Below are 25,948 nucleotides of genomic sequence, written 5' to 3' on the forward strand. Positions count from 1 at the left end.
CTGGTGAGGAAATAATAATAATAATAATAGATAAACCTCTCTGTTTTTTGGTGCATAGGTTTCTCATGAAGCCACTTTCTGTCTTGTATAACTGCCTTCTATCTCGCTATGATCCTAGTCCGATAAAGCTGCAATTTACCTAATTAAGTATGTCTGTTTGTCATGTTAAAATTGAAATCAATGCCTGTCTTTTGTCACTTTGAATATTTTTTTACTTTAAAATGATTATTCTTTACTGTACTTTTGGTGCAATTGTTGCGATCCAATGCAAGAGCTGTTCACTCTTAACATTCTTGTATTGCTGAGGTTTGATGGAAAAGTGAAAGATGTTCTCATTTCATCTATTTTTGGATCAAACCAAGCATTGTTATCTTTTTTTTTTTTTTAAAGGCAGCTCGTGTATTGGTTCTCATGAGATTGGGGTGTCCAAACTTTTCCCACAACCCCCTCATTTTTTCTGTACGCAATCCATGGTGGATAAAGTATGGACACCCCTGCCATTCCTAATGTTCTGATGTGCGCCGTCTTCATTGTTATTTTTAGAATATGCAGCGGGCCAATAAAAAAAACAAGATACGGCCCCTGCACTGCAATTTGGACACCTAAGTATTAGTTTGCTAATTTTCTGGAGTTTAATTTTTTGGTAGTTAACTTTGGTGTGGATGCACTTTTCTACAGAATGTGCCAATATCTGTTTCAAAATTGTCCCTTAAGTAAATGAAGAGCTAAAAAAAAACAAAAAAACAAATACAATGATGCTTGGCTTTGAAAGTGTACAGTCGATATAATTGAGTGTGTTTTGTAGCAAGCTTCTTCCACTAACATCCTCGGCATCAGTGGGAGGAAGCATCACAGTGATTGATGTGCTCACTAACCATCGGCTGGCTAATCCCGATGAGTGACAGCCGCTTAAGCCAATTGCTGTGAAGGCAATCCCTACTCCTATAGTATCTTTTATTTTTGGAAACCATAAAAACGCTCCTGACACGGAGAGGGGCAACCTAGCGGCGGCAAAGCTAATAAAACAAATTGTTCCTCTTTGGCCTGAAATCGACTGTTAATTGAAGCTAGTCCAACGCTTTAAATACACAGCCGTGCCGAATACACGTTTTTTTTTGTTTTTTTTTACATGTCGTGACCGCAGCGATGCAAATGTCACTCGAATTATCGGCAGCTGTGTAAATTTTTATGGCGTTAGAGTGACAATTCCGCCACATTTGTTGCCGTGGTATAGCGAGCACTGGATTACCCAGCGCTGGCTAGTTTCAGGACCGGGACAGCTCCTCCGCTTTTTCCACCTCCTCCTCGGCGGGAGCCCCGCTGAGCTCGCCGGGGAAACCCTCCGCCGAGCCTCGGCGTCATCTCATGGCTCCGGTGGTACCGAATCGGACCAGGAGCACCACTACTTCCACTACTACTATGCCGGGCCACGATGCGTGTCGTGTTTAATGTCTCTTCCAGCACCGGGGGAGCGATCACACCGTGGCTACTCAACCCACAGCCATGTGAGTCCCACGCAGGTACGTAATAGCACTTTTTCTTCTATGTTTTTTTTTTAATTTAGAACACTCGTTTTTGTCAATTCTGTAGAGATTTGCAACCAGGAAGTGATAGAATATTTTCGAAACGTGTAGCCATCAAAAGTTTTGTGTCAGCATTATCGAAATTCAACTTTTAGTCGTGTGTGTGTTCTTAACGCCTCAGTTTAGACGTGTTACCGTCGTGTATATGAATATAAACAACAACCTATTTTACTGTATTTGTGTATCAGAAAAAAATGCAACGTTATGATATGAAAATGATACTCGATTTTGATTGACGTTTGTACATTAGCGCTTCACCATACCGACATATGTTTCTCATAGTTTGCTTTTCTAAAGAGCTAAATGGGGTAATCAAAATATTAGAAGCAGCTCCAAGTGTGATGCACCACTGCAAACCACAATAAGGTTGTTAGGCTGTAACCTGTAGTGAGCATTATCTTTGCAAAACTGATTTTGTATTGCGTTGGATCTAATAAGATGTGTTCAAGTGCACCTAACTATGAGTGATGTGCACGACCGAAGTTACAGTAACTGGTTCTCCCATAGGTTCAACATGAAAGCAGTGTCTTTGTGGTGAAAAGGCGAACTTCAGCAATCTGGTGATAAGCACACACACACATCTCTCCACCCTCTCACCTGAAAACATGGCTAATGCTGGGTAAGTTTATACACACACACACACACACACACACACACACACACACACACACACACACACACACACACAAACACTAGTAACATTACACTTTTTGTCTTGTCTTCACTGATTTCCACCCACAATCACCACCTTTGTTCATTACTGTGACCTGTGTCCTGGTTCTGAATGCTAAACAAACTCGGATCATGAGGTTGACCTATGAAGGCAACACTAACCAAAAGCTGAGTCAGCCTTAAATTTGTTGCAACTTGGTTATGGCTTAACCGTGTCATGCATCATATCCGAAAAGGAGTAGGAAGAAGCACATCTTATCTAACAAACACAATCTATTAACATGTGACATCCAGATGAAAATATGGCATGAAATATATTGTATAAAACCAGTGCAGTGACCCATCTCGGATCTATATATGGAGTAAGCATGCTTTCCCTGGGCTTGCGTGGGTGTACTTCAAGTACTCTGGTTTCCTCCTGTAGCCTAGAAGCACGCGTGTTAGGCTAATTAATGATACCGGAGCTAATGCCATATTATTACTTGATACTGTGACAATGTCCTGAGCAAAAAAGCTACACAAAGTCCTGTGCTTTGTTCATCCTGGTTTATTAGTCTTAGTCAGTCTTTTGTTGTCTGAGAGGGTGGGTGAGAGGCAGGGTGGACTTTCAGTATTAAAGGGCACCTTTAATACTGCTTTTTCCACTTTTTTGACCTATAAATGTAGTTAGAATGTTGTATTCTTGTGTTAAACGATGCCAAAGTTTCAGATAATGAGGTTTGCGCATTTGGAAGTGAGCCCTTAAAGACGTTTGGGATGGCTCAAAACGCTTAGTTTCAAAATGGCTTTGTAAAACTGACCTTTGTGACATCACAGAGGGGCAGACTTCCTTATATATTACTTCTCTGCCCTCCCCCAAGCGCTGCTCCGCTGTTTATTTGCTAGCAATTTCTCGAAAAGGGTAAGCCACATTTGTTTACAATTCCTAAAGACGCCACCATCAGGCAAAAGTGGTTATAGTTCCTGATTCCCTACCAGTTAGAGAAATGCATTTTAATTTAATTTTAACGGCATTTCATACTGGACTGTTTACTAGACCAGTATGCAGCTGGACTCGCTGGCAAACTATGCGTCTACAACGTTACGTTACAGCAGAATGAATTATTATCAACTCTCATACCGTTGATCAACTCCTATACAGCTAGCAGCACAAACCTGAACTCTTTCTATACGTGCCTGTAGGCGTGCCGTGGATTGAATACATTAAAACAGACCATTTTTGCTGGAACCACAAAATCCAAAGAAATACAGCTGAATAGGTGCAGATTCTGCAAGAACTAGAAAGCTTTCTGCGCTGGTTATTGTGTGTAGCTGCTCTATAGGAGTCCACAACTCAATACAAAGGGCTTAAAAATGAGCATAATAGGTCCCCTTCAATGCAAACCTGCATACATTTCTCGTACTCTATATGTAGTTTGACTCTTGAACACATTGCTCTCCATTTTGGTACATTTCCCTGGTTCAGGTTTGGAGTTCCGTCTGCACAGTGCAGATGTAGATATTATCAGTTTCTCAATAGTTTTTCAAATCGGGGGGTGGTGTGAAAGCATTTCTGTCCGATGGGGGCATGAGAGAAAATAATTGAGAACCACTGCTCTAAGGTCCAAACTGTAAAGGTCAGTTGGTTCCATTCCTTTGTCTGCTCCACAACTTTGTCATAGTTTAATCTCAATGTTATTAATGAGCTAATGTGTCTGGCAGGCACTAAAATAGCAAGATCCCCCCCCCCCCAGGCTTTCCACTACAGGGCATTTTATAGGCCACTCAAAAGCTGCAAAGATCCTTGCCGTAACCGCTGATCTGACATTTATCCACCTTTGCCCGGTAACAGGGCATTCCACAGTGTTACGTATAAAGTATTTATCCAACACAAGGCGGGAGAAATTTGAAATTTCCCAACCCTTTCCCGACATGTGGACTTCCCATATACACACAGAAACATATACACACACTTTATTCAGAACAGGCAGAGTTAAATTGTCTAAACTACCTGTTGAAATAAATGGAAAATCTACATTGTGGAAACCATTTTTAGTTGGTAAATATGATTGTTTATTAGAGCCCTGTATTTAGCCTGCAATTCTAAATTTAAGTGTTTCAAACTGGTATGGCAAGAAGGACAAAGTAAGAAGTCAACAACTTACCACTTCCACAAGGAATGGGAGGATAACTTGTTTTCTGTGTCAGGAACCTTTAGCATCAGAAGAGCCATTTCGCCTCTTCTTTCAGTAAAAAAAAAAAGCATTACACAGCTTATAAATCGGAATGAATTGTAATTTTTTTTAAAATGTTACCAGTTACAACAAAATTCAACAAACAGAGCAATGTGAGTTCGCAATTCTGCATGAATATTGTTTGCTAAGTAGAGTTTACGCCTGTGCTGAATTGTCATCAAGAACTGTCCTTTACTGTCTTTGCATTCTTTCATTTTCTGAATCATTTCCTGTTTATTTTTTTCAATTCGGAGAATAGATGCTCGGATATATTTTTGAACGATTCTTTCATGTATTTTCCATCTGGGAACGGCTTCCCTCTCCTTCCCATGTTATGTCCAGCCCAGTGTTTCAAACTTGGCCATTTTCATTGCTAAATGAAAGCATTTCTTCTTCCACGGTTGCTGCCAAGAGGTCCCCCCCACCTCAGCAGTCACAAGTATAGAGTGGGGTCACTATGCGCCTCTCCTGGAGTCACCACCTTGGCGATTAGTGTGTCGCCGGCTCCGAGCACATAACTATAACATGTTTGTTGTTATAAAACATATTGCTATGCTCTTGTTAATTGCACCTACAGGACTGGAAGGGAACTGCATGTCATTATTTGTTTATTAAACAATTCAGAGTAGTTGTTTGGCCATAGCGGAGATATTTTTCCCCCCTTCCTTTCCCTTTGGTGACATGGAACTCAGACCTCAGACTCTATTTGGAACATCCACTTCCCAAATGTGGCGTATTGCCGAATAAAGGGCTTCACCTGGTAAAAAAAAAAAAAAAACTCTACACACGCCGCACACAACTTTGAATAGTAGCATTAGGACTAGTGCTAACACAACATGTGAAGTGTTCCGGCTGACTCAGTAGGTGGTCCAGGGGGGTCGCTATGGCAACAACAGAGCAACTATGTTCCTTATTACAAGCCAGAGTAGCATCCCGATGATTGCCACAATGTAAGTGCTGTTATTGTCTCGGCTCTAACCAGGTAATAACAACAGAAAGATGTTAGAGAGGAGATAGATGGGCTGAATATTGACACAAACGCTAAGACAAGCAAGGTGAGCCTTTATTTGTTTTCTGCTGCTTTTGCTCTTTCACTACACTGTAATTTGCTTGCCAATAAAGTCCCCGAGGTTCAGCAGGCACATCGTCTTCTGCCTCATCTTCACTTTCGGACGTGTAATCCATATTACTGCGTATATGATTCTGCAGCCACCGCCAACTTTTCCCCAATTTCCATAGGTTTATATTAGTGGTGGGAAATGACCTTTAACCCCCATCACCACAGAAACCCATGAACTTTAATTACAGTGGAACCTTGGTTGACGTCATTCATCCATTCCTGAAGGTTAGACTCTAACCAAAACATACTCTAACAGAATACATTTTTCCCATAAGAAATAACTTAATCCAAGGAATTTGTTCCAGAAAGCCAAAAATATGAACACAAAATATTTTTTGTACAGTTTTACAATTATTTCTTCACATGCAGTAAACAAATCAAATGCACATGAATACATATTTACCAATGAAATGAACATTCCCGTTTTGCCATGAGTTGTTTCTTGAATTCAATAGTGTTTCTCACCTGAAGTATCTGCTTTTCTTTTCATCACGGCTGCAAAATCACCCAAAGCAGAGCCAATGAAAGTTCCAACTCCCAACATTTTGATATATGTGAGAAACCGTATTGAATTCAAGAAATAAGAAAACATGAAGGCGGTATCCGTAATGATTTCGCTATTACATCATGTCTTTGGGAACAATCACATCTTCAATAAAGGTAAAAAGCAACCTTAAATGTAAAACTACAATCGTCAATAAAATGTGTTACCATTGAGCCTTGAGGTGTAACTGTATTAGTTAGCAAAGAACTACAGTTCCTACAGAACTAGCTCTGATGACTGATTATAGACGAGCGACAGATCTTCCATGTATTAGTAAGCTAATAGGCTTCTAACAAAGATGATTTGAGATAAAAATACGTTAAGAACACAGTTGACTTGTGCCATATTATGTTGTAACCAGAAAATGTACGCAAAATCTCGACAGAAATTTTCTACCATAACCAAGGTTGTACTGTATTTCATTGCGGTATTCTTTATTATGTATCCTGTACTCACGTATTACTGTCAGATGCTAATCTGGTACATGATAAACACAGAAAGTGAAGTAATTGCTGGGACACAGAGAAGGGATTAAATAAGGTATGCTTCTACCTGCTTCTTTTCATTCATTCATTTTCTACCGCTTTTCCTCACGAGGGTCGCGAGGGTGCTGGAGCCTATCCCAGCTGTCTTCGGGCGAGAGGCGGGGTACACCCTGGACTGGTGGCCAGCCAATCACAGGGCACATATAGACAAACAACCATTCACACTCACATTCATACCTATGGACAATTTGGAGTCGCCAATTAACCTAGCATGTTTTTGGAATGTGGGAGGAAACCGGAGTACCCGGAGAAAACCCACGCATGCACGGGGAGAACATGCAAACTCCACACAGAGATGGCCGAGGGTGGAATTGAACCCTGGTCTCCTAGCTGTGAGGTCTGCGCGCTAACCACTCGACCGCCGTGCCGCCCCTGCTTCTTTTCAGACATGTTTAATTGTGCAAGTGTAAAAAAAATGTGATGTCCTTTGTTAAGCATGTTTAAATTCACTGAAACCACTACCATTGCAAACTTCACAGCCGTGTTGTTAATTTAGGCTGCCTCTGTGGCAACTTTCCCTCACCCTACCCCCCATCAGCCATTTACTGCCATCTACCTGATGTGCCTCGTTCAGCAGCCCAACTTTACAGTCTTTATTGTCATGATTTTCATCGCATAGTAGATCTTAGTTTTATATTGCTGAGAGTAGGAGGGTGGGGATTCATGATTCATGAACAGTGTCCAATAAAAGTTTAAACAATATATTAGAGTTCACCTCAAGGTACTCTGAAGTCAGATTGATTCCAAAGTAGCAGCAGCGTAGTTTACTTTCTTTAGTTTAATGGCAATATTACATTACACAGGCATAATCTGAAAAGCTGAAATAATACTTGCATGTAGATTTTATATTTAAAAGTGCAGTCGAACCTCAAATTTTAAGAGCACAATATGGAAATTAAGTTAAATTTTGGTTAAACACAAACAAAATGTCTTCATGCATAAAGTCCTCTCAGACTTTTATCAAATCCTGTGATGCATTTATGTGCACTTCTTGCATAAGCCTAATTCCGGGCTCCGCTATGCTGATTTATTTGCAAAGAGGTCGTGAGGTCACGAGCATGCCACTTCCAAGCCACTTCCGCTCGCCATATATGAAGAATATTTTTCAGCGTCTGTGCCTCGCAGTTACTTCCATGACCTTCTGTTTTTGGTTGGTGAAATCCCTGGAGGAACTTTTGTCTCTCGTAATGACCTTTCCTACCTGGCGCTCAATATTACAGTCCGCTATTTAATTTTATCTGCCTTCCCCGGGGGGATTCGACTCCCCTGAATATCACTTTTTTTTTTTTTTCCTGCCTATGTGCGTGTGTGTTACTGTGGTCGTGGGCAAGCTTGTTAGTGTGTACATGTAATAATGTCTAGCAATTACCAGCCTCCTTTTTGGAGGAGAACGTCAGGGGGTCTCAGAAAGGTCATGATGTGTGTGTGTGTGTGTGTGTATGTGTAACAGTGCCAAACACTGTGATAACAGCGCTATGCAAGGTTAAGTTCATATTGTCTCTTTAATTTGTTCCCTCATGGTCAATGTTGGTTTGAATTATTGTTTCATTGTTCCTAAATGTGAAGCTTTTCTCCAGACACATTTAATATCATAGCACCTTCACCATCCCAATTAAGTCTGCTCTTTTCTTCCAGCAAGACATTTACCTTCATTCAATTATGCAACACTTTAAAGTCTATTAAGGAGACACATACAATCCATAGAATAACAAAAAAAACAACTACGATACATGCTAGAAATAATAAAAAATACAAAACAAACAGGTGAAAAATACTAATAATAAAAATATTATAATAATACCTTCTAATATAGTATACAGACCTACATGTGGCCCCTCACATCCCTTTTCAATGCTTCTGTATGCTATGTCCATATTTTTATTTATTGGAGAGTTACCTGCCAGCAGATTTTTATTCATTCATTCATTCATTAATTTTCTACCGCTTTTTCCTCACAAGAGTCGCGGGGGTGCTGGAGCCTATCCCAGCTGTCTTCGGGCGAGAGGCAGGGTACACCCTTGACTGGTCGCCAGCACATATAGACAAACAACCATTCACACTCACATTCATACCTATGGACAATTTGGAGTCGCCAATTAACCTAGCATGTTTTTGGAATGTGGGAGGAAACCGGAGCACCTGGAGAAAACCCACGCATGCACGGGGAGAACATGCAAACTCCACACAGAGATAGCCGAGGGTGGAATCGAACCCTGGTCCTCCTAGCTGTGAGGTGTGCGTGCTAACCACTCGACCGCCGTGCTGCGGTCATTTTTAAAAAATCATTAAAGGGGACAACTTTTCTGACCAGTTAATGTACTTAGAATGTTGTGTTCTCATGTTAAATGATGCCAAAGTTTCATTTTAATGAGTATTTGTGTATTTGTAAGTGAGCCCTGAAAGAAGTTTGAGATGGTTCAAAACGCTTTGTTTCAGAGGGCGTTGCAAAACTGTTCCTTTGTGATGTCACAGAGGGTTGGACTTCCTTTTGGAGACCCACCAGTTGAGAACTACTGGGGTAGAACATGTTATGGTTATGTTCTAAAATGTGTGTTTTAGGCCAATATATTTAAATAGTGTGTTTTCATCAAATATGTCACAGCTAGGAGACCCAAGTTTGATTCCACACAAGTGAAATTTAAAATTATACGACAATATATTGCAATATACTAATTATATTTCAGGCTGCACGGACGTTGAGTGGTTAGCACGCAGGCCTCACAACTCGGAGACCCGAGTTCAATTCCACCATCTCTGTGTGGAGTTTGCACATTCTCCCCGTGCATGTGTGGGTTTTCTCCAGGTACTCCGGTTTCCTCCCACATTCTAAAAACATGCTAGGTTAATTGGTGACTCCAAATTGTCCATAGGTATGAATGTGAGTGTGAATGGTTGTTTGTCTATATGTGCCCTGTGATTGGCTGGCGACCTCTCGCCCAAAGACGACTGGAATAGGCTCCAGCACCCCCTGTGACCCTCGTGAGGGTAAGCGGCAGAAAATGAATGAATGAATGTTACAAAAGCAGGCTGTCTCACTACTAAACACTTAGTGACTGTGATGACCTTGAAGAGTCGGCATCCTTTTGTTTTCAATATAAAACCTTTTATTATTGCTGCACATGTTTTAATACCCTGCTTGCGCGTGTACGCATGTCAGTCCTGCATGTGTGTGTCCTTTCCTAAAGGTGCGTCTGTCTGTCTGTCAGATTGGCGTGTCTCTCTTCTGAATGTTTCAGGTCACTCAGTGCACACTGTCATGACAATTTGAATCCCTCCTCGGAAAAGAGGAAAGATGGGGAGAAAATAATGGATTGGAGAAAATGTACTGCAAATGGGAGAACTGTTTACATAAATTCTATTTTTCCTATACTGTATTTAATAATATATATGTAATTATAGAATCTAAAATATGTTTGTCACATTCAAGGCCCAAGGAAATCTTTAAAAGGCTGACTTCAACAGAATGTGAATCTTTATGGCTCCTCATCATCACCGCTCCTCTGCCATCCATCTTTCCTCTTTCCAATCTGTCCCTCCCTCCTGTTCATTTATTACCTCCACTTCTCACATGCAGCAATCCTTCCTTTCTGTTTCGGCACAATTTGCCCTCTTTTACTGCTCACAGCTCTCCCTGTCTTTTTTTGTGTGTTTGTTGTCCCCCCCTGAGCTTGTTGCATAACCCCTGACATACCCCCTCTCTCCATCTTTAGTCCCCCGCCCCTCGCCTGACTTCCTTTGACGTTTAAAGGCGAGTGGGGATCCAATCATCTGACAAAGGGAGAGGCAATGACGTCATGACAGACTTGATACACCAGCATCTGCTCTGGTCTAAAAATATACACACACAAACACATGCATACACTTACACACACACACACACTCAAGCGTAGAGACACACAGAGTCAGTCTGCGGCCGCGCTCTGCTTTTGTTCCACCTCCGTGCTCGACTGAGGCGGCCCAGCTTCATGAGTGGGGCTTGTGGGCTGCTTGGCCTACAAGGGTGTTTGCCTATTATGGTATGTATGGTGGTGTGTGTATATGTATGAGATGGATCCGCAATGCATGTATCCGTGCTGCAAAAGATCATTCTTGTGTACTCTAGATAGATCTCTAGATCTGTAGAATACACTCTTAAGGATAGGAATCATAGTTGATTAGGTCATGAATCAAGAATACCGTCTATTTTGTTACATTGATTGTAGATATCACAGGGCACATATAGACAAACAACCATTCACACTCACATTCATACCTATGGACAATTTGGAGTCACCAATTAACCTAGCATGTTTTTGGAATGTGGGAGGAAACCGGAGTACCCGGAGAAAACCCACGCATGCACAGGGAGAACATGCAAACTCCACACAGAAATGGCCCGGGGTGGAATTGAACTTGGGTCGACAAGCTGTGAGGCCTGCGTGCTAACCACTCAATGGCCGTGCAGCCTGAAATATAATTAGTATATTGCAATATATTGTTGTATAATTTTAAATTTCACTTGTGTGGAATCGAACTTGGGTCTCCTAGCTGTGGCATGTTTAATGAAAACAAGCTATTTAAATATATTGGCTTAAAACACACATTTTAGAACATAACCATAACATGTTCTACCCCAGCGGTTCTCAACTGGTGGGTCTCCATAAGGAAGTCCAACCCTCTGTGACATCACAAAGGAACAGTTTTGCAACGCCCTCTGAAACCAAGCGTTTTGAACCATCCCAAACTTCTTTGGATTGGTCGCCAGCCAATCACAGGGCACATATAGCCAAACAACCATTCACACTCACATTCATACCTATGGACAATTTGGAGTCGCCAATTAACCTAGCATGTTTTTGGAATATGGGAGGAAACCGGAGTACTCGGAGAAAACCCACGCATGCACGGGGAGAACATGCAAACTCCACACAGAGATAGCCGAGTGTGGAATTTAACTCGGATTTCCTAGCTGTGAGGCCTGCGCACTAACCACTCAACCGCCGTGCGACAATTTGGGTCGCTGCTTATCACTGTTTTGAAAGACCGGCCATCAAAGATCCTCTGTATGATAAATTAAATCAATTAAAAATAAATATATCATTGTAGCTATTTTTTTTATTGCCATCTAACAGTGCTAATACTTCCTACAGGACAGTAATGTGTATTCCAGTGCTTTAAAGTAGTGGTCACAAATGTATGCGAGTGCTGCACTTCCAGCAAGACACGCCCCAGTTATTACGGTCCCTCCGAGCGAGGCAACGTCGGACCGCCGTCTTCTCTGGTGGTGCTAAACTGTGTGAGCGTTCACTTGTTTCACGGACGGTGCAGAGTGGGTGTTGTGTGCGAGACCCTCAGTGACCCTGTGTTGATGCCCCGAGGACACCGCAGTGAATAAGAATGTGTTCTTCATGTTGCCCGGCTGAATAATTAAAGTCTTTTTCATCTGCACTGCCTTTTGTGCTAGCAAGACATTGCTCGCTTTGTCTTGGCGGTGTCTTTCATGTACGCTCATTGGACACGTCATTAGGCACCTGAACAATCTACTCAGAGCCGTAACAATATGTTTGTTATTGTGATTGTAGTTTTCTATTGGTCCATTGTTGAATTTGTCACTCCTTCAAACCATCAGTTAGTTTATCAGTTATTTAGTCAGTTGTTCAGTGTTTGCGTTTGTGTTATTTAAAAAATTGAAATTATTTAAATTATATGTGCAATTTACTGTTTACGCTGTACATCATGTTGTTTATATTCAGTGTCATCTATTTATTCTCTTTATTATTATTATTATTATTTGTCATTTTAGTCTCTGGCATAATACGGGAGCCAGGCAACGACATTTTGTTGGCAATTTCACTACTGTGTTTTTGTGCAATGACAATAAAGGAAGTCTGTCGATCGATAGATTGATAGATCTCTCTGTCCGTCCATCAATCTATCTGTCCATCCATCAATCTATCTGTCCGTCCATCCGTCCATCAATCTATCTGTCCGTCCATCCATCCATCCAACTATCTGTCCGTCCATCCGTCCATCAATCTATCTGTCCGTCCATCCATCCATCCAACTATCTGTCCGTCCATTCGTTCGTCCATCCATCTATCTGTCTGTCCATCCATCTAGTCCGTCCATCCAGTCCATCCATCTATCGATCTAGTCCGTCCATCCATCTATCTGTCTGTCCATCCGTTTGTCCATCAATCTATCTGTCCGTCCATCCGTCCATCCAACTGTCTGTCTGTCCATCCATCTAGTCCGTCCATCCAGTCCATCCATCCATCTATCTATCTATCTAGTCGTCCATCCCTCTATCTGTCTGTCCATCCATCCATTTGTCCATCAACCTATGTATCTGTCCGTCCATCAATCTATCTGTCCCTCCATCCGTCCATCCAACTATCTATCCGTCCATCCGTTTGTCCATCCAGCCATCTAGTCCGTCCATCGGTTAATCGATCCGTTTGTCATTGGGTCAGTATTTGATTGCTCTTTGGTTAGTTAGTTAGTTAGTTGATCAGTTAGTCATTAATTCGTTTGTGAAAGTGTCAGTTCTTCAGTAACTAGATTGTCAATTAGTTATTTAGTTTATTTAGTTATTTGGTCAGTTTGTTAGTGAGTTTGTCAATTAGTTGTTTTGTTCGTTAGTTGGTCAGTTGCTAAGATCGTAGTGTGTCTCTTAGATTGTAACTAGAGTACTTGTTACTTTGTCAGTTCATCAGTTAGTTTGTCAGTTGGTCAGTTAATTTGTAAGTTAGGTCCTCAGTTCATCGATGAGTCAGTCAGGTTGTCAGTGGGTCAATTGTTCAGGCTGTTAATCAATTTGTTAATTAAAATGTCAGTTTACCACTTAGTTTGTTGTCAGATTGTTTCCAGTCCATTTGGTCATCTCGAGGTCGAATCATTTTCATCTCCCTTGTCTTTTTGTCCAACCAGGGACGTGGAGGCTGGAACTTTGTCCGACTTGGAGGTCATCTCCCAGCAGGTGGATGATGAGAACCAGTGCTTGGCTCCTCCGGTCCAGCTGGTGAGTTTCGGCTATCGAGATCTTCCCCTCGCAGCTTTGGATCTCTCGCTGGCTGGCTCCCAGCTCCTGTCCAATGCGGATGAGGATGAAACCAGGGAAGGGTGAGTGCAAAGAATTTACTCTCTCAAGTGACCCACTAGAAGTGTGATATTTTGAGGCAAGGATCGCAGCAGTACTTGGAAAGCGTTTAATATTGCGACACAAATACACTGACAGCGTCAAAACCATTGTATCCTTGCCTGTAAGGTAATGTTAGATCACCTTTCAAGAAAACCATCATCAAACTCTTCAAGTCCTTTCTACTGTGCTGACTTCAAATATGTTATTCTTTATAGTTACTCTTGTTCTCTATTATGTTAATTCTGGTCCCCCATCATGTACTGACACTTTTCTTAAAGATTGAAGTCAAACACATAAAAAAAGAATGCTTGAGATTACAAATATTTATTTTTGCTTGCATTTTTTATACACACACACATATATATATATATATATATATATATATATATATATATATATATATATATATACAGTGTTTATATAAATACACAGCCTGATGAAACTCCTGATGAAGGTACTAATTCAGCCAAAAATGAATGATTCATGTATTCAAATACACATTAATTATTGAGTCTTAACTGACAACTATCTATTCGAACCAAAGACTGCAATGAATCATGCAAACTATCAATCAGACTGACGGTGATATACTGTACAGAAAGCAAAATACAGTCAGTCAATCATGGAAGCTACAAGTCCAAAATAGATGTCATGTACAAATCCATCCATCCATTTTCTATACAACTTGTCCTCACTCAGGTGGTATGCTGGAGCCTATTTCAGTGATTTCATGTAAATATTTAATGTAAATACACATTATGCTTTCCAAGAGCCTAACTGTCACCATCATAAAATCATGTAAAAATGCTGCAGGCAAATTTATTTAGCATATTTAGCTGTCATAATAGTGTAAAAATACATTAAAACATAAAAACTGCAACAACTTTAAAAGACAAGGCTGCACGGTGGAGTAGTGGATAGCATACAGGTCCCACAGCTAGGAGACCCGAGTTAAATTCCACCCTTGGCCATCTCTGTGTGGAGTTTGCATGTTCTCCCCGTGCATGCGTGGGTTTTCTCCGGGTACTCCGTTTTCCTCCCACATTCCAAAAACATGCTAGGTTAATTGGCGACTCCAAATTGTCCATAGGTATGAATGTGAGTGTGAATGGTTGTTTGTCTATATGTGACCTGTGATTGGCTGGCGACCAGTCCAGGGTGTACCCCACCTCTCGCCCGATGACAGCTGGGATAGGCTCCAGCACCCCCGCGACCCTCATGAGGATAAGCGGTAGAAAATGAATGAACTTTAAAGACAAATGTCATTTTTTGAACATGTATACAGGTCACATTGGTGTATTTTGTAAACATCCACTGCATGCACTGTTTCTTGAAATGGCTTATTTGATTGCATTGTTTCAGTTCTTTGCTCAATCCGTTTCATAATTTCTGAAATTTCATTTCAATATGTGGAATCAAACTATGGAATGGATTGAGTAAGACCCTCAAACAATGCACAACGATGAGCCAATTCAAGAAACAATACAAGCAGTTGATGTTTGCTAAATACAAGGATGAAGAGTCTTGAACCAGTCATGATGTGCTATATATATCACTATATTGACACTTACTATGGTACACATTATGTCATTGGATGGTCATATCACCTCGTACTTCGGTACGTGACAAAAAAATAAAATAAAAAAACAAAAAAAAACTTCAACTATATTAGGAAAGCAGGAAGTGAACAAATGTAACAGTTACTGATTGTAAAAGTACCAGAGGGAGGGGTAGGATTTAATAAGCTTTGCTTCCTCCTACTCCTTTTGGACATGTGGAACTGTGAACTGATTATGTGATGCATTCAATTGTTATCTGATGCATGTTCAAATGAAATAAAACCATTACCATATAATTTGATTCCGCATACCGATAACGTCATACTGTATTTCTCCCGTCTTGTTGAGTAGAAACTTGGGGTACGGTTCTGGTTTCTGTTCAAACTCTAAAAGAAATTCTATCATATTGTTATTGTACACGTTGAAGTTTTGTAACATTAGGCTGTAGGAACACACACAGACTTATGTAAAATGCGCTATTATGTTGTGACTCTGCTATTTTTATGTGTGCCATATGGATACGAGGTCACGTCACAGCTCTCCTTTTGATTAGTCACAGATTGCTTTCCAACCTGCTTACGCGCCGGTCTTTCCATTGTGCCCTGCACCTGTGACTCCATCCCAGCTAGCATGCGCTCTCACCAGGATGCTTATAAACACCATAAGCTGTTGCACGGGATCCAACGGACCCATGCTGTACATTACAAGGAAACCAATCCAACTATGCCATTTAAGTCGCTTAGCCCGTTTTGGAGCCAGAAACCGACCATTTCACAGCCGCGTTGTTGGCAAATGCTGACACTCATTCAACCTCAATCGTGTGTTTATTTGCAGCCATATGTATCATAGTGCCATGCTTTGTAATGCTTTGTAATCTGTGATTGTGCTTTCTTCCTTGTCTCAGTTTGTGCTAGTCTATTTTCTTGTCCTGGGGAATGCTAGAGGGAAACGCAAATGTGTGTACAATGTTGAATTATGCATGCAGCATTTCCTATTGTAGCTCAAACAGTAAAACACCTACAAGGCAATGTTTCATACATAAGCACCACTTTAAAGTCGGGCAGGGAGGGGGGGTCAGACTTGGGGAATAATCACCAATATTGGAAAACCTTTATGTTAATTTAGTGTGCATTGTTGCGAAAACACACAGCAACATTCATTCATTCATTTTCTACCACTTTTTCCTCACGATGGTCGCTGGAGCCTATTCCAGCTGTCTTTGGGTGAGACTGGTCGCCAACCAATCACAGGGCACATATAGACAAACAACCATTCACACTCACATTCATACCTATGGACAATTTTGAGTCGCCAATTAACCTAGCATGTTTTTGGAATGTGGGAGGAAACCGGAGTACCCGGAGAAAATGCACGGGGAGAACATGCAAACTCCATACAGAGATGGCCGAGTGTGGAATTGAACCCTGGTCTCCTAGCTGTGAGGTCTGCGCGCTAACCACTAGACCGCCGTGCCGCCCTCACACAGCAACATGACTGGTCATTTCTACAAAAGTGGCCCCAATAGACTAACATATTGTTTCTAATCTTTCTGAAGGTTCTGAACTCCTGTTTCTATGCTTGTTGTTTCAAGGCGTGATTAATTATTTTTTATGATATAGTTGCCACACATGTTGTGGTCGTCCCTCACAATAAATCACCTTACAATTTGAATATTCAAATACATATTATACATATAGGGCGGCACGGTGGTCGAGTGGTTAGCACGAAGACCTCACAGCTAGGAGACCAGGGTTCAATTCCACCCTCGGCCATCTCTGTGTGGAGTTTGCATGTTCTCCCCGTGCATGCGTGGGTTTTCTCCGGGTACTCCGGTTTCCTCCCACATTCCAAAAACATGCTAGGTTAATTGGCGACTCCAAATTGTCTAAATGTGAGTGTGAATGGTTGTTTGTCTATATGTGCCCTGTGATTGGCTGGCGACCAGTACAGGGTGTACCCCGCCTCTCACCCAAAGACAGCTGGGATAGGCTCCAGCACCCTCCACGACCCTTGTGAGGAAAAAGCGGTAGAAAATGAATGAATGAATGAATATTATACATATATTTATCTATTTATTAATGTCTGCCTACTCATAATGAATCCACCTCATTAGAATAAATGGCATGCAATCAGCGTGTCTCGGTCACCCCGATGACCTCATGGACACAATTCTAGTTTATTGTGTAGATTCCTGTACCGCTGGGCTTCCTGGGCTTGTCTGCTGATTACACAATCAATATGCCTTTAGAGCAGCCTGCAGCAGAAGGCTGTTAGCCTCCTTTAATGACAATAATAAGCACCCGTGGTTGTGCTCTATTGTCATGTTTTACGGCGGTGTTCATTCTCGCTGGTTAGCGCGGTATACACGATGGGCTTCTCAAGTCTTGTTTGAGGACAAATACTGGTGCTTATCTTCATTTTAGGTAAATGGGTAAAAGGGGAAGGTTTGTTCATGGTTTCGTGTGGTTTGGTTTTGCTTGCTATAATTCTTGCATATGGATCAGTACTCATTATGTATATATTACAAATATGAGAGTTGTATAAAGTCAATGCAGTGTTTGCCACAGGACTGCAGTCTATTTGTGGCAGTGATGGGTGCGTAGGAGTTGGCTTGGCATAATAACGTAATGTAATTAGCATAATTGGCCATAATGCATTTAGTTGTAGTTGAGAGGAATAACGTCATGTGAGACGAAAAGTGAGTAAAAACATGGAAAGCACAACAAATATGTTTAGAACTACCAATTAATATTTGTTTTTGTCATTTTTTGATCACGGGAGTACACTTTGCCAAACTTTTGTTTACGTTTATGTCTTTGTTTCATTCATAAATGGATGGTGTCAAGTATGACAGTTTTCTTCCATTGCATTGGCTTGTGTCTTAGGAACAGAAATCACTTGACCAAACAGTTTTACAGTTTAGCACCTTGCAAAAGTTCATATGTCTCCCAAAACGGTTCCCGCATGCTTCAAAGATAATTCCTTTCTCATATCAACAGTCGGTGCCACCAAGATGCCTTTTCAATTGTTTTGGCTCATTTCCTGAAACTGATTGTGCTCTTTTTAGATTAAAATAACTTGGATGGTTTAGCACGACAACATGGTTCACCTGCAAAAGCTCATATTTCTCAAATTTCTTTTTCATATAAATTGTGAATGCCCTCAAAATGCATCGTACCTTTGGCATCGTGTAAGCACTGCAAGCCAAAATGTTTGGATATTTTGTCACTCTGACCATCATGTCCATTTCTCCCAGTCCTTATTGACGCTGATTACTATACTGTTTTTTTTCTCTCTAACTAAATACAAAATTGTGTATTAAACTGAAACAAAAATGTATTTTACGGAAACAGTAGTTTCTAAGTTTCGACATTGTGCTCATACTCATGTGGCATAACATACTGTCACATTGAACAAAAAAAAAAAGTAGGAAAATGATCTGTCGCCTACTGTGCTGTAAATAAAACACTTGCTCACTGGTTGCTATACTCACCCACCCCCTCCTGGCCACTGTCCTCATGCTCCTCGGCGCCGTCTCCCTCATCACAGATTCTCATCCACATCACAGTGCAAATTTTAGTTTCACCTGACTATCAAATAATCAATTTATCTAATGTTTCAAGACATTCATTTAAGGTATCCACGGTTTTACAGTAACGTTGGTGTTTGAACTATTGACTATTGTGCATGTGATGATACAGTGAAATGATGCTTACATGACGAGAATGTTAAACGACAATAATTACATGAATAAGATACATTAATTTAGTATATTGTGAAGTCTTCTAAATTATAATTGAAGCTTGCACACTTAAAGCTGCTCTGCAATGGTTGAATTGGTCATAAAGCTCTGTTAAAAAAGCAGTTGTTGGGGTGATACAACAAAAAAAAAAAAAAAACTTGGCAACTCCATCCCTTTTTTCTCAAATCAGCATATTCTCATGACCGACCAGTCAAATGTGTTGGACCATAACAGTGTGTGATCACTAGAAGAAGTTATGTAGCATCTAACAGAAAGACTGATAGCTGAACTCACTTGTAGGGAAATGGGGCAGAAGAAATTAGTCTTTTTTTTTTATGGCCGTGTAGAATGATGAAGTGTGTTTGAGCCGAGCCGAGACACCGGCAGTGGCAAAGCAATCCACTGCCGTAAAAAAGGAAAGGAGATGGAATGTTAGCGGCTCCACTGACCCAGCCTGAAAAAGTGGATTGCCCATTTCCACTCACTCTGTAGTGTGCAAATGTCAGCAAAAGTTCTTTTTAGAAAAGTTGGGAAAATACATTAACTTTATTTACTTTTTTTTGTGTGGCAGTGTGTTGGTTCATGTCGCAGTTTAGCGTCGTAGCTTAGCATATTGTATTCCTGAGACCCAGAAAAATAATAGTTGATTTTTTTATCATGAAATAATTGCTTTTGTCTAAAATTTGTTTATTCGTTATTATTTCCCACCCTCGGCCATCTCTGTGTGGAGTTTGCATGTTTTCTCCGGGTACTCCGGTTTCCTCCCACATTCCAAAAACATGCTAGGTTAATTGGCCACTCCAAATTGTCCATAGGTATGAATGTGAGTGTGAATGGTTGTTTGTCTATATGTGCCCTGTGATTGGCTGGCGACCAGTCCAGGGTGTACCCCGCCTCTAGCCCGAAGACAGCTGGGATAGGCTCCAGCACCCCCAACGACCCTTGTGAGGATAAGCGGTAATGAATGAATATACAATTCGATTCTTTTCTGTAATGCACTTTATAGTTCTACCTGCTCTGTATTTTTATTAGATTAGATTAGATTAGATTCAACTTTATTGTTATTGCTCATGTCACTTGTACAGGGCAACAAAATGCAGTATTGTATTTTTATATCCTATTTTAACAGTTATGTTTGCGGTTTTAAACAATGGCCCATGGTTCAGAAACTGATACACTTTTACATAACATTTTATGTAAATATCGTTGTAGTCGCACATTGAATCGTTTCCCACAAAAAGATTTCCTCTACTTGTTATAGAATTTTTTTAAAATCTGCGATTAATTTGAGTTAACTATAGACAAAAGGTGCGATTAATCACAATACAATATTTTAATCGATTGACAGCCCTAATGTAAGCATGTCCTGCCATTTACCTTTATGTTAACAAAATATAGTTAAATAAGCATTTTCCAGATGTGCATACGGGCATTACTTGACGCCTGTACATTTTTATATGAAAAAGTACTATATATTTCCATACTATAAGCTGCATTCTTTTTCACATGGTTTGAACCTTGTGGCTACAGTTCCCATGATGCTTCGAGTACAGTTTCAAGAAGTAGTGAAAATGGACGCCGACATCACGTTTTAAAGTGAAAGTGAAACAGTAATTGTGTTTTTATTTGACAAATCATAAGTAAGTTTGTGCAAGTGTAGAAATGTGGACAGAGCTAAAAAGGGATTCTGGGAACACAGAGTGTAAGAAGGATTGCAAGGTTTATAGCATGTCCTTCTGTGTTGATTCTGTGTAAATGTGGACAAGTGCAGTCTATACTGAAAATATACAACAACAAAAAATCTATTTAAATTTGGTGGGTGTGGCTTAAATTTGGGTGAGCTCAATCCGGAATTTGCGGTAGTAGTAGTAGTAAATCTACATGATACCAGACAGGAAAGTGGATAATTGTGTTTATTTCAGTATCCTCAAAAGCACTGCATGTCACCAAAACTACCTGAAACTATTGATTTCTACTTTAAAAAAATGTGTTAAAAAAAAAAACAGCCGTTATTTAGAAAACAGATTCAAGGATCAGGGAATTTGCCAATAATAAGGTAATCTACTGTTAAAAGCGGAATCTCGCCGAATTAGGAGAGTGAACATTTGTGTGAGGAAACATTTTCCCGGCGGACCACTCAATTGTGGTGCAATCTCATCACAAGCACTCAACCGCCACCCGAACGAATCACGTTGACATGAAACATAATCAAAAGTCAGTGGAAAGACTCTTCTTATGGCGCGTGAATGGAGGCTAGCTGGGTTAGCTTAGTTTAGCAGCGCATGCTGTGTGTGTTTGTTTACACCGTGTTGTGTTATACCGCTTGTTAATGTAACATAGCGTTATACGATGCCCAGATTTCAGAGTGTTTTTCATTCATTCATTAATTTTCTACCGCTTTTTCCTCACGAGGGTCGCGGGGGTGCTGGAGCCTATCCCAGCTGTCTTCGGACGAGAGGCGGGGTACACCCTGGACTGGTCGCCAGCCAATCACAGGGCACATATAGACAAACAACCATTCACACTCACATTCATACACATTCATGGACAATTTGGAGTCGCCAATTAACCTAGCATGTTTTTGGAATGTGGGAGGAAACCGGAGTACCCGGAGAAAAACCACGCACGCACGGGGAGAACATGCAAACTCCACACGGAGCTGCCAGAGGGTGGAATTGAACCCTGGTCTCCTAGCTGTGAGGTCTGCACGCTAACCACTAGACCACCGTGCCGCCCCTTCAGAGTGTTTTTTTACTTTTTTATTTTTTGAAACACTTTTACCCTTACAGAGGACAAAAATGCAGTACCTCAGTCTCAGGAGGTTAATGTAAGCGTATGCTGTCGGACTTTTGGACTAAAAAAAAAGCAAATTGCAGGTGTGCCATTCTAGTCCGACATGATCAATACTTCACTATCATACTCTGCATCTCGTGTAAAACTGCTGCGCATTTTACGGCGGGAAGCGAGCGGAGAGGATTAATCACGAGCGGAGGCTCCTGCGTGGCGCCGCCACGGCGTGATGAAGCACCTCCTGTCAGCCACGTTTGCATATCATAGCCGGTAGCATTGTGAAGGTGGAGCTGACCTTAACCACTATCTCTCACTCGCTGGATGCCGCCGCCATTGCTGCCAAAGTGAGCACGGCATGGAACACCAGCAAATGTATTTATAAAACCGAGAAACAGCGAAAGCCGGGCCTGTGTGGCGGTTATCTAATCCTCTGTAATCATGCTTCACTTCATATTCCAATTTATCCTGGGCTGTCACACCTCATTAGGAACAATGGCGCGCCTTCATTGATGTCTCTGTATATTTAGATAGGCTCCCTTTACCGTCTTGTATTAACATATTTCAACCATCCTTCGCTCATCATCTTCCCGGTTAGCACATGGTGTCTCGCTGATGGACTGTAAGAGAGCCTCCATGTTTTGGTTGGAAGGTTTCTGTTTACCGCATTCAATCAGCGAGAGGAGTGGGCGCCATTGTGGGAGGTGGTAGTTGGAGCTAGTATCAGGGGCCAGTTGCAGTGTTAGCACTTTTTTGGCGCCTTGGTAAGCCGAGTGTACTTATTAATAGAGTTGGGTCCATCCATCTTCCTGTCCAGTAAAATGCGAAGAGGACCGAGCTGCACTTTCATGGCTTTACTCCCCCATAGTGGTCAAGCTGCTTTTATTTGGTGGGGGTGAGGGAGGGAGTGTGCTTATATGTGATGGAGCTATCAAGGTTCATTCATTCAAGCTTTTTAATGGTTGACTGACAGACCAATGATTGACAAGTTAAGCGATTGTAAAGATGATGATGGTCATCATCCTGCATCCCGCCTCCAGTCTTTGCTTTTTTTTTTTTGCTACCTCTCATTGAGCTCAACTCCATGACACCACACTTCCACAGATTTCTTGACCTTATGTAATGATGGCGGGCGGCACGGCGGTCTAGTGGTTAGCGCGCAGACCTCACAGCTAGCAGACCAGGGTTCAATTCCACCCTCGGCCATCTCTGTGTGGAGTTTGCATGTTCTCCCCGTGCATGCGTGGGTTTTTTCCGGGTACTACGGTTTCCTCCCACATTCCAAAAAACAAAAACACATTCATTTTCTACCGCTTATCCTCACGAGGGTCGCGGGGGTTGCTGGAGCCTATCCCAGCTGTCTTCAGACGAGAGGCGGGGTACACCCTGGACTGGTCGCCAGCCAAATCACAAGGCACATATAGACAAACAACCATTCACACTCACATTCAACAATTTGGATTCGCCAATTAACCTAGCATGTTTTTGGAATGTGGGAGGAAACCGGAGAAAACCTACACATGCACGGGGAGAACATGCAAACTCCACACAGAGATAGCCGAGGGTGGGATTGAACTCGGGTCTCCTAGCTGTGAGGTCTGCGCGCTAACCACTCAACCGCTGTGCATGGAATAAACTAAACAGAATAAATTAAACAGACCATCGGAAGCAGGAAAGATGCAGAATCTGGAAGATCTAGAAAGCTTTCTTTGCGGGTTATCGAATGTAGCTGCTCTATAGGAGTCCACAACTCAACACAAAGCACCGAAAATGAGCATAATAGATCCCAATTTAAATGTAAACAAAAAGAGGAATTGTGTGACGAATTCAAGCAAATCTCAATGTCAGCAACAACAATAACAACACTATCGGCGTCTTGTTTTTGTCCCCCGAATGCAAGATTTAGGATTCATGTTGCCAGACAGCATCCCGCCTCCCTCCTCTTACTGGCTTTTACTAGAGAACACCTGAGTCGTGGCATGATGTCACCTTCCATCCCGTTGGAAAGGTCCGCGCCTGCCAGACACTGAAGTGGTAGCATATGCTGCTGATGCGGCTGTTCTAAATGTGCAAAGAGTCCATATGGTTCTTCTGAATGTGGCGTGAACGAGGGGATGATAGAAGAAAGCTACCTTCACCGCTCACCAGATTTAGGCCGGAGGTCAAAAAAATCCAATTTTGAAAACACGTCCTTTGTTTTGTTTTGTTTTTTAGGCGGTGAAGGGTAAATACTACATGTCTTTTTTTTTTTTTTTTAGCTTTTGGACTGTTTAGAATGTCCTAAAGTCTAAAGCACTTTGAAGGAGCACGAGGAGTAGTCGTGTCACGTGGAGGTCAAACTAACTCATCATCATTTCTACTTTTAAATGTTTCTGCTTTGTCATAAGAGCAGTAGAAGTTGAAGGCTTGCTTTTTCGGAATTCTCAGAGGGCTCTCACCCGGTCGAGCCAATTTGGCCTGCTTTAATTAGCAGCGTCTGAGTGGCCTCCATGTTATCTCCCAGGCTTCCTAATTCCTCTGCTGCAGGGATGACTGCAGGCCAGAGTGGTAAAATAAATGTTTTTAACGCCTTGCATGGAACAGATTTAGAATGAATGAATTGTGTTGTGTCAGCGAAAAACACACACACAGTGGCAACAATAACAACTTTAATAATAACATTACATACTAATAAGACTATTTTATATCAGAATCGTGAGGATTCTAATAATACTCTATTTAATTGTAATGAATTATTCTCAACGGCCAACTGAGGATAAATGCAATCTTTAAGCGACATCTCCATTTCGAGTTTTTTTTTTTTTTATCCGAGCAGATCATTAGGTGCTTGTGGGTCTTCCACTTTCAATGTTTGGTGGCTCACTCGACATGATGCTATCGATTACCCTCGCTGATTTAATCTCCCTCCTCTGTTTCGCCATCGAGGACCACTCCATCTCAGGCGCTGACAGCTGTATCAACACACGCTCACGGGACGTGGTGGATGAGGGAATTAAAATGGGAAGAAGGACATTTGTGAGGGCAAATCATTGACAGTGAGAATTGAACAAACTAAAACAGAACTGTCCACACATGCAGGGACATTTTTCCTCCAGTCCATTGAAACTGCTGTTTAATTAAATGTAATTTAAGTGTAGTTTTGATTTATTAATTTAATCCTAAGGGGAAATTTACCGACTAATTGACTAAAATGGCTTAAATACAGAGAGAGTTTAAAAATAACAGTTAAAAAGTTGTAGAGGTGACCTTGTCCATTGTGACTGGGGCCAGCTGGTTCTGTCAGACTGTCAGGGAACGACTGGGTCAGAGAAACTGCATTTTGTTCTGTTGCTTTAATAAGACTCATTAATATCCTGCATGTGACAAGAGCAGCTTCTGATGACGCCCCCCCTCAGGGGTGGCACACTTTTGGCATCAAGCAAAGACCCACAGTACCCATACACTGGATTCTGTCTTAGCACTTTTTTTTCCTGTCTACATTGCAGCTTTGTTTTAATCTGTGCACTAGGGTCCGTGAATGTGTCATATTCTGCAGTTAGCCTGTAACAAGATGGCTTGTGTGTGTGTGTGTGTGTGTGTGTGTGTGTAACAGGGTTTATTGGTGTGTTGACTCATTTTCATATCCTCTGATGATAAATCGGATCCTGGCTCAAGAAGCAATAGCGGGTGTTTTAAAAAAAAAAAAAAAAAAAGCCAAAGAAAAAGCAAAATGGTTGCTCATCTTTTCATGGTCAAATTCTGATGGTGTAGAACAGTTACCCATAGCAATAACCAGAGAGTACCTCACAAAAAATACTGAAAAATAACCCTTACATTTATTACTATATATTTTCTCAAGGGACAATACTATTGAAATGAATCCTAGGCGGTACGGCGGTCGAGTGGTTAGCGCGCAGACCTCACAGCTGGGAGACGAGGGTTCAATTCCACCCTCGGCCATCTCTGTGTGGAGTTTGCATGTTCTCCCCGTGCATGCGTGGGTTTCCTCCCACATTCCAAAAACATGGCCACTCCAAATTGTCCATAGGTATGAATGTGAGTGTGAATGGTTGTTTGTCACCCC

General features: G+C 41.4%; 1 protein-coding gene across 2 annotated transcripts in view; it reads left to right on the plus strand.

Moving 5' to 3' along the window:
* The first annotated feature begins 4 nt into the window (after positions 1 to 4).
* The window catches only part of LOC131139489 (transmembrane protein 266-like), a 43,851-nt gene continuing 17,907 nt past the window's right edge, over positions 5 to 25,948 (plus strand). The window contains exons 1-3 of one of the 2 annotated variants that reach the window (XM_058089156.1): positions 5 to 1,520; positions 2,091 to 2,202; positions 13,587 to 13,778. In XM_058089156.1, coding sequence (XP_057945139.1) covers positions 2,189 to 2,202; positions 13,587 to 13,778 — 206 coding nt within the window. In that variant the 5' untranslated portion in view covers positions 5 to 1,520; positions 2,091 to 2,188. Of the gene's footprint in view, positions 1,521 to 2,090; positions 2,203 to 13,453; positions 13,488 to 13,586; positions 13,779 to 25,948 lie in introns of those variants that run through there. The other variant, XM_058089157.1, reaches the window with a different exon arrangement.

The sequence above is a fragment of the Doryrhamphus excisus genome, chromosome 12 (assembly GCF_030265055.1).
Source record: "Doryrhamphus excisus isolate RoL2022-K1 chromosome 12, RoL_Dexc_1.0, whole genome shotgun sequence".
In the NCBI taxonomy this organism is placed as follows: Eukaryota; Metazoa; Chordata; class Actinopteri; order Syngnathiformes; family Syngnathidae; genus Doryrhamphus; species Doryrhamphus excisus.